The sequence below is a fragment of the Bombina bombina genome, chromosome 6 (genome assembly GCF_027579735.1).
Source record: "Bombina bombina isolate aBomBom1 chromosome 6, aBomBom1.pri, whole genome shotgun sequence".
NCBI classification, from domain to species: Eukaryota; Metazoa; Chordata; class Amphibia; order Anura; family Bombinatoridae; genus Bombina; species Bombina bombina.
The window spans coordinates 344,131,955-344,144,363 of NC_069504.1; the positions used below are offsets into that span (position 1 = coordinate 344,131,955).

General features: G+C 42.1%; 1 protein-coding gene across 1 annotated transcript in view; it reads right to left on the reverse strand.

Annotated features, from left to right (window-relative positions):
• Nucleotides 1-12,409, reverse strand: part of CHPT1 (choline phosphotransferase 1) — a 168,834-nt gene that overhangs the window by 89,611 nt on the left and 66,814 nt on the right. Inside the window, exons 3-4 of the mRNA XM_053716984.1 lie at nt 8,037-8,178; nt 6,278-6,362 (exon numbers count right to left, since the gene is read on the reverse strand). Of these exons, the coding sequence (XP_053572959.1) occupies nt 6,278-6,362; nt 8,037-8,178 (227 nt within the window). The remainder of the gene's footprint in view (nt 1-6,277; nt 6,363-8,036; nt 8,179-12,409) is intronic.

Consider the following 12,409-nt stretch of genomic DNA (forward strand, 5'->3'; position numbering starts at 1 on the left):
ATGGTGGGAGGGGCCTATTTTAGCACTCTAACTACGCAGTTTTAATTCAGACTGAGACATCCAGCTTTCCTAGAGGTTTCCTCTGGCATCTGAGGACCATTTCAAAGGGGTTATTTCTGCACAAAATCGTTTTTGAGGGCAGGTAGGAGCCTCAGCAGAGCTGTGGCAAGGTGCTCAATTGACTTTTAATGTTTTTTTTAACGTTTTTCAATCCGGTTTGGGGCCTAAGGGGTTAATCATCCATTTGCAAGTGGGTGCAATGTTGCTTTAGTCCCTTACACACACTGTAAAAATGTCAAAGACTTTACTGTATTTTTACACTGTTTTGCAGTGCTAGTTTTTTTCTCTTAAAGGCACAGTAACGTTTTTGTTTGATTGCCGTTTCACCTTTATTAAAGTGTTCTGTTAAACATGTCTGACATAGAGGAAACTCCTTGTTCAATATGTTTTGAAGCCATGGTGGAACCCCCTCTTAGAATGTGTACCAAATGTACTGATATTTCTATAAACTATAAAGACCATATTATGGCGCTTAAAGATTTATCTCCAGGGGATTCTCTGACTGAAAAGAGGGAGATTATGCCATCTACCTCTCCCCATGTGTCAGAACCTATAACTCCCGCTCAAGTGACGCCAAGTACATCTAGCGCGTCTAATTCTTTTACCTTACAGGACATGGCGGCAGTTATGAATGCTACCCTCTCAGAGGTATTCTCCAAACTGCCAGGGCTACAAGGAAAGTGAGACAGCTCTGGGGCTAAAACTAATACAGAGCTTTCTGATGCTTTAATGCCTGTGTCCGATATACCCTCACAATGCTCAGAAGCAGAGGCAGGTGAGCTTCTATCTGTGGGTGACATTTTAGACTCAGGGAAGGCATTATTTCAGTCTGATTCTGAAATGACAGCGTTTAAATTTAAGCTTGAACACCTCCGCTTATTGCTTAGGGAGGTTTTAGCGAGACTGGATGACTGTGACCCCATTGTGGTTCCAGAGAAATTGTGTAAAATGGACAAATACTTTGCAGTGCCTGTTTACACTGATGTTTTTCCAGTCCCTAAGAGGTTTTCGGAAATTATTACTAAGGAATGGGATAGACCAGGTGTGCCGTTTTCTCCCCCTCCTGCTTTCAAAAAGATGTTTCCCATAGATGCTGCCATACGGGACTCGAGGCAGACGATTCCTAAGGTGGAGGGAGCAGTCTCTACCCTAGCTAAGCGTACAACTATCCCCGTCGAGGACAGTTGTGCTTTCCTAGATCCTATGGATAAAAAATTGGTGGGTCTCCTTAAGAAAATTTTTATACATCAAGGTTTTATTCTCCAGCCTCTTGCATGCATTGCCCCAGTTACTGCTGCAGCGGCTTTTTGGTTTGAGTCTGTTGAGGAGGCTCTACAGGTAGAGACCCAGCTAGACGATATTCTAGACAGGATTAAAGCTCTTAAGTTAGCTAACTCCTTTATTTCTGATGCCATTTTTCATTTAGCCAAGCTAACGGCTAATAATTCAGGTTTTGCCATTTTGGCGCGTAGGGCGCTATGGCTTAAGTCCTGGTCAGCAGACGTTACTTCAAAGTCTAAGCTTCTTAACATCCCCTTCAAGGGACAGACCCTATTCGGGCCTGGTCTGAAGGAGATCATTTCTGATATTACTGGAGGAAAAGGTCACGCCCTTCCTCAGGATAGGTCCAATAAGTTAAGGACCAAACAGAATAATTTTCGTTCCTTTCGAAACTTCAAGAGTGGCGCAGCTTCAGTTTCCTCTAATGCAAAACAAGAGGGAAATTTCGCCCAGTCCAAACCAGTCTGGAGACCTAACCAGGCTTGGAACAAGGGGAAGCAGGCCAAGAAACCTGCGGCTGCCTCTAAGACAGCATGAAGGAGTAGCCCCCGATCCGGGACACGATCTAGTAGGGGGCAGACTTTCTCTCTTCGCCCAGGCTTGGGCAAGAGACGTCCAGGATCCCTGGGCATTAGAGATCGTTTCCCAGGGATATCTTCTGGACTTCAAAGCTTCATCTCCAAAAGGGGAGATTTCATCTCTCACAATTATCTGTAAACCAGATAAAGAGAGAGGCATTCTTACGTTGTGTTCAAGACCTACTGGTTATGGGAGGGATCCACCCAGTTCCAAGGGAGGAACAGGGGCAGGGATTCTATTCAAATCTGTTTATAGTTCCCAAAAAAGAGGGAACTTTCAGACCAATCTTGGATCTCAAGATCCTAAACAAATTTCTCAGGGTCCCATCCTTCAGGATGGAGACTATCCGAACCATCCTCCCTATGATCCAGGAGGGTCAATATATGACTACCGTGGACTTAAAGGATGCTTATCTCCACATTCCGATTCACAGAGATCATCATCAGTTCCTCAGGTTCGCCTTCTTAGACAGGCATTACCAGTTTGTGGCTCTTCCCTTCGGGTTAGCCACGGCACCAAGAATCTTTACAAAGGTTCTAGGGTCCCTACTGGCAGTTCTAAGGCCACGGGGCATAGCAGTGGCTCCTTACCTAGACGACATTCTGATACAGGCGTCGACTTTTCAAATCGCCAAGTCCCATACGGACATTGTTCTGGCCTTTCTGAGGTCTCACGGGTGGAAGGTGAACGAAGAAAAGAGTTCTCTCTCCCCTCTCACAAGAGTTTCCTTCCTAGGAACACTGATAGATTCAGTAGAAATGAAAATTTTTCTGACACAGGTCAGGTTATCAAAGCTTCTAACTTCCTGCCGTGCTCTTCATTTCACTTCTCGGCCGTCAGTGGCTCAGTGTATGGAAGTAATCGGCCTAATGGTAGCGGCAATGGACATAGTTCCGTTTGCCCGCCTACATCTCAGACCACTGTAACTTTGCATGCTTAATCAGTGGAATGGGGATTACACACATTTGTCCCCTCTGCTAAATCTGGATCAAGAGACCAGGGATTCTCTTCTCTGGTGGTTATCTCGGGTCCATCTGTCCAGGGGAATGAGTTTCCGTAGGCCAGAGTGGACTATAGTGACGACAGATGCCAGCCTTCTGGGCTGGGGCGCGGTCTGGAACTCCCTGAAGGTTCAGGGTTCGTGGACTCAGGAGGATGCCCTCCTTCCGATAAACATTCTGGAACTGAGAGCGATATTCAATGCTCTTCAGGCTTGGCCTCAATTAGCTGCGGTCAGGTTTATCAGATTTCAGTCGGATAATATCACGACTGTAGCCTATATCAACCATCAGGGGGGAACAAGAAGCCCCCTGGCAATGTTGGAGGTTTCAAACATAATTCTATGGGCAGAGGTTCACTCTTGCCATCTCTCAGCTATCCATATCCCAGGAGTAGAGAACTGGGAGGCGGATTTTTCATCCGGGGGAGTGGGAGCTCCATCCGGAGGTATTTGCCCAGCTGATTCAACTATGGGGCAAACCAGAACTGGATCTGATGGAGTCTCGTCAGAACGCCAAGCTTCCTTGTTACGGGTCCAGGTCAAGGGTTCCCCAGGCAGCGCCGATAGATGCTCTAGCAGTGCCCTGGTCCTTCAGCCTGGCTTATGTGTTTCCACCATTTCCTCTCCTCCCTCATCTGATTGCCAAGATCAAGCAGGAGAGAGCTTCTGTGATTTTGATAGCACCTGCGTGGCCATGCAGATCTTGGTATGCAGATCTGGTGGACATGTCATCCCTTCCACCATGGACTCTGCCGCTGAGGCAGGACCTTCTACTCCAAGGTCCTTTCAAATATCCAAATCTAATTTCTCTGCGACTGACTGCTTGGAGATTGAACGCTTGATTTTATCAAAACGTGGTTTCTCCGAGTTGGTCATTGATACCTTAAATCAGGCTCGAAAGCCTGTCACCAGGAAAATCCATCAGAAGATATGGTGTAAATATCTTCATTGGTGTGAATCCAAGGGTTACTCATAGAGTAAAGTCAGGATTCCTAGGATATTATCCTTTCTACAAGGATTGGAGAAGGGATTGTCAGCTAGTTCCTTAAAGGGACAGATTTCTGCTCTGTCTATTCTTCTGCACAAGCGTGTGGCAGATGTTCCAGACGTTCAGGCGTTTTGTCAGGCTTTAGTTAGAATCAAGCCTGTGTTTAAACCTGTTGCTCCACAATGGAGTTTAAATTTAGTTCTTAAAGTTCTTCAAGGGGTTCCGTTTGAACCTCTGCATTCCATAGATATCAAGCTTTTATCCTGGAAAGTTCTGTTTTTGGTAGCTATCTCTTCGGCTCGAAGAGTTTCAGAGTTATCTGCCTTACATTGCGATTCACCTTATTTGATCTTCCATGCAGATAAGGTAGTTTTGCGTACCAAACCTGGGTTTCTTCCTAAGGTGGTATCTAATAAGAATATGAATCAGGAGATTGTTGTTCCGTCACTGTGTCCTAATCCTTCTTCAAAGAAGGAACGTCTATTACACAATCTTGACGTGGTTCGTGCTTTAAAGTTTTATTTACAAGCTACTAAGGATTTTCGTCAAACATCTGCATTGTTTGTGGTCTACTCTGGACAGAGGAGAGGCCAAAAGGCTTCGGCATCTTCTCTTTCTTTTTGGCTGAGAAGCATAATCCGTTTAGCTTATGAGACTGCTGGCCAGCAGCCTCCTCAAAGAATTCCAGCTCATTCCACTAGAGCGGTAGCTTCCACATGGGCTTTTAAAAATGAGGCCTCTGTTGAACAGATTTGTAAGGCGGCGACTTGGTCTTCGCTTCATACTTTTTCTAAATTCTACAAATTTGATACTTTTGCTTCCTCGGAGGCTATTTTTGGGAGAAAGGTCTTGCAGGCAGTGGTGCCTTCCGTTTAAGTTCCTGCCTTGTCCCTCCCTTCATCCTTGTCCTAAAGCTTTGGTATTGGTATCCCACAAGTAATGGATGAACCCGTGGACTGGATACACCTTACAAGAGAAAACAAAATTTATGCTTACCTGATAAATTTCTCTCTTGTGGTGTATCCAGTCCACGGCCCGCCCTGTCACTTTAAGGCAGGTGTTTTTTATTTTTAAACTACAGTCACCACTGCACACTATAGTTTCTCCTTTTTCTTGCTCGTCTTCGTTCGAATGACTGGGGGTGGCAGTTAGGGGAGGAGCTATATAGACAGCTCTGCTGTGGGTGTCCTCTTGCAACTTCCTGTTGGGAAGGAGAATATCCCACACGTAATGGATGAACCCGTGGACTGGATACACCACAAGAGGAAGAAATTTATCAGGTAAGCATAAATTTTGTTTTTAGCCTCAAGCTACTTTGCAACAATACCAGAGATCCAAGAGTGATCACTACTTTTAACATGAGGTATACCATCTTCTAGTTTATCTTTAGATTCTACTTTAGGGAAAATTGATAACACCTACATCACACTGACAACTGTGATCACACAAAGGAAAAGAGATTTGGTTGAGAATGCATGGGCTACTTATCTAATAATAACTATGTTTGTATTTTAAAATGTTATACTATGCCCGTATGATACCAGATACACACTGATGACATCTTATATCACTATGCTGCTAATATTTTGATGTATGTTTATGTCACTGATCATATTATACCAATAATACTGTTTTTATAATGTATAATCTCAAATAAAAAAAATTATATTAGGTAAGAATAAACAATGCTCTATTTCGGTTTAAATGGAGTGTTAGCAAAAAAATGCTAAAAATTCTCTAGTCTTTTGGGAAAGTTTTTCTCTGCAATTCCCAGTCCTTAAGGGTTTAATTAACAGTGTTGGCTATGAAAAACGGGGGAATGGATACTAAAGGGACAGTCTACTTGAAAATTGCTATTGTATAAAAAGATGGATAATCCCTTTAAAATTTAGACATGGCGGCTTCCATTACTTTATAGAAAGTGAGTGGAATTTATAAAACCAATTTGCAGAGTATATAAAAATAAATAATGAAAGTATATTACAAAGTTTTTTAAATTACACATAATTAAAAAAAATATATATATATTACAATATCATACTGTTTAATAACACTGAGTAGCTTATTAAATCTGTATATACGTGCCCATTATTCTTGCAGAAGAATGTGTTTTGTTAATGTAACTAGCAAAGAACTACTAAAACATTATAAATAGAGAGGATGTAGCATTACAGTAAATTAGGTAGTCTGTGTATAGGTTGAACTCAATGGACTTCTGTCTTCTTTCAACCTCATCTACTATGCTACTATGTATGTAAACGGGAGGATGAGACATTCAAATTGACAGCAAAACCAACTTGTATTCTCTACTATACAATACATTTTAAGGCTGTATATATATTTATATTCTAGAATAGATATAGTTTTACCTCATAGTCCCACAAAGTTGTTCCACCGAATGCAGTCATTAAAAACACTATAGTTACAGCTATCTGAAGTTCAGTAACATCAATTCTAAAGAAAACAAAAATCAGCTAATTAATGTTCATGATATGGCATTAGATTTTCATTACTACATTCTTTAGTATTGCTCTATCAAATATAGGGTCATATTTCTTTCTTTAAAAAGGGACACTGAACCCATTTTTTTCCTGATTCAAATAGAGCATGAAATTTTAAGCAACTTTCTAATTTGCTCCTATTATCAATTTTTCTTCGTTCTCTTGCTATATTTATTTTAAAAGCAGGAATGTAAATCTTAGCAGCCAGCTAAGATTTTTTTAAGCTTTTTTTTTTTTTTAAGGTAGGCTTTTTATTTGGGGGGGGGGGGCGGTTACTATGGTTTTAGAATAGGGATTCTTTTTGCAAAGAAAAAAAAAAGAGCAATGCCCTACAAAATGCTCTTTTCAGGGCAATTATTAGAGTAAGTTTTAATGCTAGTATAGGGGTTTTTTAATTTTGGGATATATTTTTTTTTTTTTTTAAATAGGACTTAAGGTTTTAGGATAGGCATAACTTTTTTTTTTTTTAAATTGTGCGTAATTTCAGTTTTTGTTATTTTGTTTAATTTAGACGATGTTAGGTTAGGGGTCCTGGGGAGTTAGCGGTTAGGTAGTACAGGGCTAATTTGTGTTGGGGGTTGTGGCGGTTTGGGGTTTATAGGTTAGCGGGTGTTTGCTTTGGGGGTTATGGCGGTTTAGGGGTGGTTAGGTTAATAGTGTAACGGAGTTAGGTTGTGCTGGGGTGAGGGCGCGTAAGGGTTTAATAATTTAGAGGAGCAGTATATACAATGTTTAAAATTATATAAAAACAAACCCATGAGTAAATTTTATACAATACTTACAATTAATATGCATTATATAAGAAAATTCATATCATTTAAACATTGTACATACATGTATCGACATAGCTCCTATAGATATAATAGGGAGTTTTGTTTTTTTGTCTCCATTAGCCAGTTATAGCGAAGACATGACGTAGGGTTCTGTGTGAGTTAGCTGGGCGTTCCAGGGGAGTAACCTGCATTTTGATTGGGATACATTACCAGTAGTGCAATATATTCCAATCTCTGAAGTACAGATTACATGTAGGGTTTCAGTCAGGTGTGTCTCGCAACCACTTCAGTGGCAAGACTTTACAGTGTGAGGCAGGTAGTGTAGGCGTAGTTACATTTAAAGTTTTCCTACACAGAAACAGTGTTTGGTTTCAGTGATCACACTGTCTGTGCTGTGTAAGAACACTTCAAATACACCCCCACCCCCCTGCTGAAAGTGCAGACAAGTGACGATGTCGGCAGACTTTTGCAGATGCCGCAATCCCGAATATTTCCTGAGGGAGACACATCATCCCTCATCGGCACTTTGCAGGTCTGCCCCCTTTGTTAGAATCTATCAACGGACTGTGAGGATGACGAGGCCAGAAAGGCAGTTTCTCATTGGTCTGTCGATGGTTTGAATGTCGGGGCATAATTAAAAATCACTAGTACAGAACAGTAGATGGGCCTAATTGAAAATCACTAGGACAGAAAAGTAGACTGGTCAAAACAAAAAGAGAACGACAAAGAAAGAATCATTTTAAACAAAAAAAATAAAAATGTGTGGTTAAACATGGGCTATAAAATGTATTGTGTTCAGGAATTCTCTACATCAGAAGGAGTAACCTAAGCTATAAAAAGGAAAGTGGACTTACATTCCAAACTTCAGATTGCCTGACACATAGGTCTGCCAGTGTGCACAATAGAACATGAACATGCCCACAAAAGAGCAGAAGAACAGCCAACCGGGAAGTGTTCCAAGCCGTGCTGCAGCTGTTGTCCCAACTGCAACAAATACTGTAAATTAAAATAAATAAATTATACATACAGCTGGTAAAAAATACAATTCACCACTATTGTAAAAAACAAAACATCACAAATGCTTATAAGAAGTATGTAACAGTAACCAGAAATCCTCTTAAAGGGATACTGAACCCATTTTTTTTTCTTTTTATGATTCAGATAGAGCATGCAATTTTAAGCAACTTTCTAATTTTCTCCTATTACCAATTATTTATTTTTTTATTTGAAAAACCAGGAATGTAAGCTTACGAGCCGGCCCATTTTTGGTTCAGCAACAGGGGCAGACTGAGACCAATCATGGCCCCCGGGAAAAAATTAGAGAAGGGCCCCCACTGTCTCACACTAACCCAAATTTATAAAAATTAAACATTGTAGCCTCCCTGTCCTGCCCCATCAGTCCGTCCCTGATCAGCACCCTGGATATCGCTTGCTGATTGGTTGCTGCATTTAGCCACCAATCAGCAAGCACTACCCAGGTGCTGAACCAAAGATGGGCAGGATTGTAAGCTTACAATCCTGCTTTTTCAAATAAAGAGATACCAAGAGAACAAAGAAAAATTGATGAGTAATTTAGAAAGTTGCTTAAAAACAAAATTTATGCTTACCTGATAAATGTCTCTCTTTCCGGGATATGGCGAGTCCATGGGATCATCAATTACAGTTGGGAATATCACTCCTGGCCAGCAGGAGGAGGCAAAGAGCACCAAAGCTAAGCTGTTAAGTATCACTCCCCTTCCCACAAACCCCAGTCATTCAACCAAAGGAAAATGGAGAAAACGGAATAACACAAGGTGTAGAGGTGCCTGAGGTTAAAGTTAAAAATACCAGTCTTAAAATAAAAAGGGTGGGGCCGTGGACTCACCATATCCAGAAAGAAAGAAATTTATCAGGTAAGCATAAATTTTGTTTTATTTCCTAAGATATAGCGAGTCCACAGGATCATCAATTACTGTTGGGAATCAATACCCAAGCCAGAGGATACAGATGATTAGGGAGGGATAAGACAGGAAACCTAAACAGAAGGCACCACCACTTGAAGAACCTTTCTCCCAAAGAAAGCCTCAGCCGAGGCAAAAGTATAACATTTGGAAAAAGTATGCAGAGAAGACCAAGTCGCCGCTTTGCAAATCTATTCCACAGAAGCTTCATTCTTGAGAGCCCAAGAAGAAACAGCCCTAGTGGAATAAGCCATAATTCTCTCAGGAGGCTGCTGTCCAACAGTCTCATAGGCAAAACAAATTATACTTCTCAACCAGAAAGAAAGAAGTAGCTGCAGCTTTCTGACCTTTACGTTTCCCAGAGAAAAAAACAAACAGGGCAGAACACTTACGAAAATCCTTAGTCACCTGTAGATAGAACTTCAGAGCAAGCACAACATCCAGGTTGTGTAACAAACATTCCTTATGAGAAGAAGGATTAGGACATAGAGAAGGAACAACAATTTCTTGATTAAGATTTCTAGCCGAAACAACTTTAGGAAGAAAACCTAACTTAGTACGAAGAACCACCTTAGCAGCATGAAAGATAAGATGAGAAAAATCATACTGCAAAGCTGAGAGAATTCCGAGACTCTACAAGCAGAAGAAATAGCAACAAGTAACAAAACCTTCCAAGAACACTAAATATCTATGGAATGCATAGGCTCAAACAGAGCATGCTGCAAAAATTTAAAAATAAGCTTAAGGCTCCAAGGAGGAGAAACCGACTTAAACACAGGCCTGATTCTGATCAGTGCCTGAAAAGGATTGCATGTCTGGCAAATCCACTAGATGCTTATGTAGCACAATAGACAAGGCAGAGATCTGACCCTTCAGAGTACATGCTGACAAACCCTTCTCCAGACCTTCCTGGAGAAAAGACAAAATCCTAGGAATACTGACCCTACTCCAGGAGTAACCCTTGGATTCACACCAATAGAGATAATTACACCATATCTTTAGTAAATCTTACTAGAAACAGGCTTGCGAGCCTGAATCATGGTCTCAATGACCAACTCTGAAAACCCAGGCTTAGCCAGAATTAAGCGTTCAATCTCCAAGCAGTCAGCTTCAGAGAAACAAGATTTGGATGAAGGAAGGGACCCTGAAGTAGAAGGTCCTTCCTCAGAGGTAGTCTCCAAGGTGGAAGAGACAACATCTCCAGAAGGTCTGCATACCAGATCCTGCGAGGCCACGCAGGAGCTATGAGAATCACAGACGCTTTCTCCTGCATGATACGAGCAATGATTCGTGGAAGGAGAGCAAACGGAGGAAACAGGTATGCCATCCTGAAATTCCAAGGGACCACCACATCTATCAGAGCAGCCTGTGTATCCCTTGACCTCGAACCGTAACCTCGGGAGCTTGGCATTCTGCCGAGATGCCATCAGATCCAGCTCCGGCACCCCCCATTTGATAGTCAAGCTGGAGAACGCCTCTGGTTGGAGCTCCCACTCCCCGGGATGAAAAGTCTGTCTGCTCATAAAATCTGCTTCCTAGTTGTCCACTCCTGGAATTTGGATGGCAGATAGACAGCAATTGTGAGCTTCCACCCACTGAATAATCCAAGCCACCTCCTTCATGGCTAATCAACTCCTGGGTGGTTAATGTAAGCCACTGAGGTTACGTTGTCCGACTGGAACCTGATAAATCGGGCTAAAGCTAACTGAGGCCAAGCCATCAGAGCATTGAAAATCTCTTTCACCTCTAAAATGTTTATGGGAAGAGCAGACTCCTCCCAAGTACAGAGTGCCTAAACTTTTAATGAGTCCCAGACTGCTCCCCAGCCCAGTAAGCTGGCGTCCGTTGTCGCAATCACCCAGGAAGGTCTCCAAAAACATGTCCCCTGAGAGAGATGTTCTTGAGACAGCCACCATGTGAGAGAGTCTCTTGTTCACTGATCCAGATCTATCCTCTGAGACATATCCACATAGTCCCTGTTCCATTGTCTGAGCATGCATAACTGCAAAGCTCTCAAATGGAACCAAGTGAATGGAATGATGTCCATGGATGCAACAATCAGACCAATTACTTCCATACATTGAGCCACTGATGGCTGAACAGCAGACTGAAGAGAGAGGCAAGAATCTTGGCTTTTCTGACCACCGTCAGAAATATCATCATCGATAGAGAATCTATTAAGGTCCCTAAGAAAACTACCCTTGTAGCTGGAACAAGGGAACTCTTTCGCAGGTTCATTTTCCATCCGTGGAAACGTAGAAAAGACAAGATCTCTGTATGAGAGTTTGCTTGTTGAAAAGATGGCACCTGAACCAGAATGTCGTCCAGATAGGGTGCCACTGCAATTCCCTGAGACCGAATCACTGCCAAGAGTGCCCCCAGAACCTTTGAGAAAATTCTGGGAGCTGTGGCAAGGCCAAAACGGAAGAGCTACAAACTGAAAGTGTTTGTCCAGAAAGACAAATCTCAGAAATTTGTGATGATCCCTGTGAATAGGAACATGAAGGTATGCCTCCTTCAGGTCTATGGTCGTCATGAACTGACCCTCTTGGAACAAGGGAAAAATGGAGCATATGGCTTCCATCTTGAAGGACGGTACTTTGAGAAACTTGTTTAGACACTTCAAGTCTAGAATCGGTCGTAAAGTTCCCTCTTTTTTGGGAACCACAAACAGATTGGAATAGAACCCTATACCCTGTTCCTGTATTGGAACTGGAACTATCACTCCCAGGTCGGAAAGGTCCTGAACACATTTCAAGAACGCCTCTCTTTATCTGGTCTGCAGATTATCTTGAGAGGTGGAACCTGCTCCCGGGAGGAAAAGTCTTTAACTCCAACTTGTAACCCTGGGATACGTTGTCCACAGCCCAAGGGTCTGGGACATCTCATATTCATGCTTGAGAGAACTGAGAAAGTCTGCCCCTGACTTGATCCGATCCAGATTTGGAATCAGCTGCAGGTTTCTTTGAATGCTTCCACTTGTTCCAAGACTGATTGGATTCCAAGGAGGTTTGGACTGTTCCGGTTTGGAAGAGGAAGGCTTACCTCTGAAGTTACGAAAGGAACAAAAATTTCTGACGTCCTATCGGTCTATTTTTCTTATCTTGCAGCAGAAAAGACCCTTTACCACCCGTGATATCGGAAATAATTTCTGCCAGACCAGGTCCAAACAAGGTCTTACCCTTGTAAGGGATCATCAAAAGCTTGGACTTAAATGAAACAACCGCTGACCAAGATTTTAATCATAAAAGCACTGCACGCTAGGACAGAAACCAGATATTTTGGCT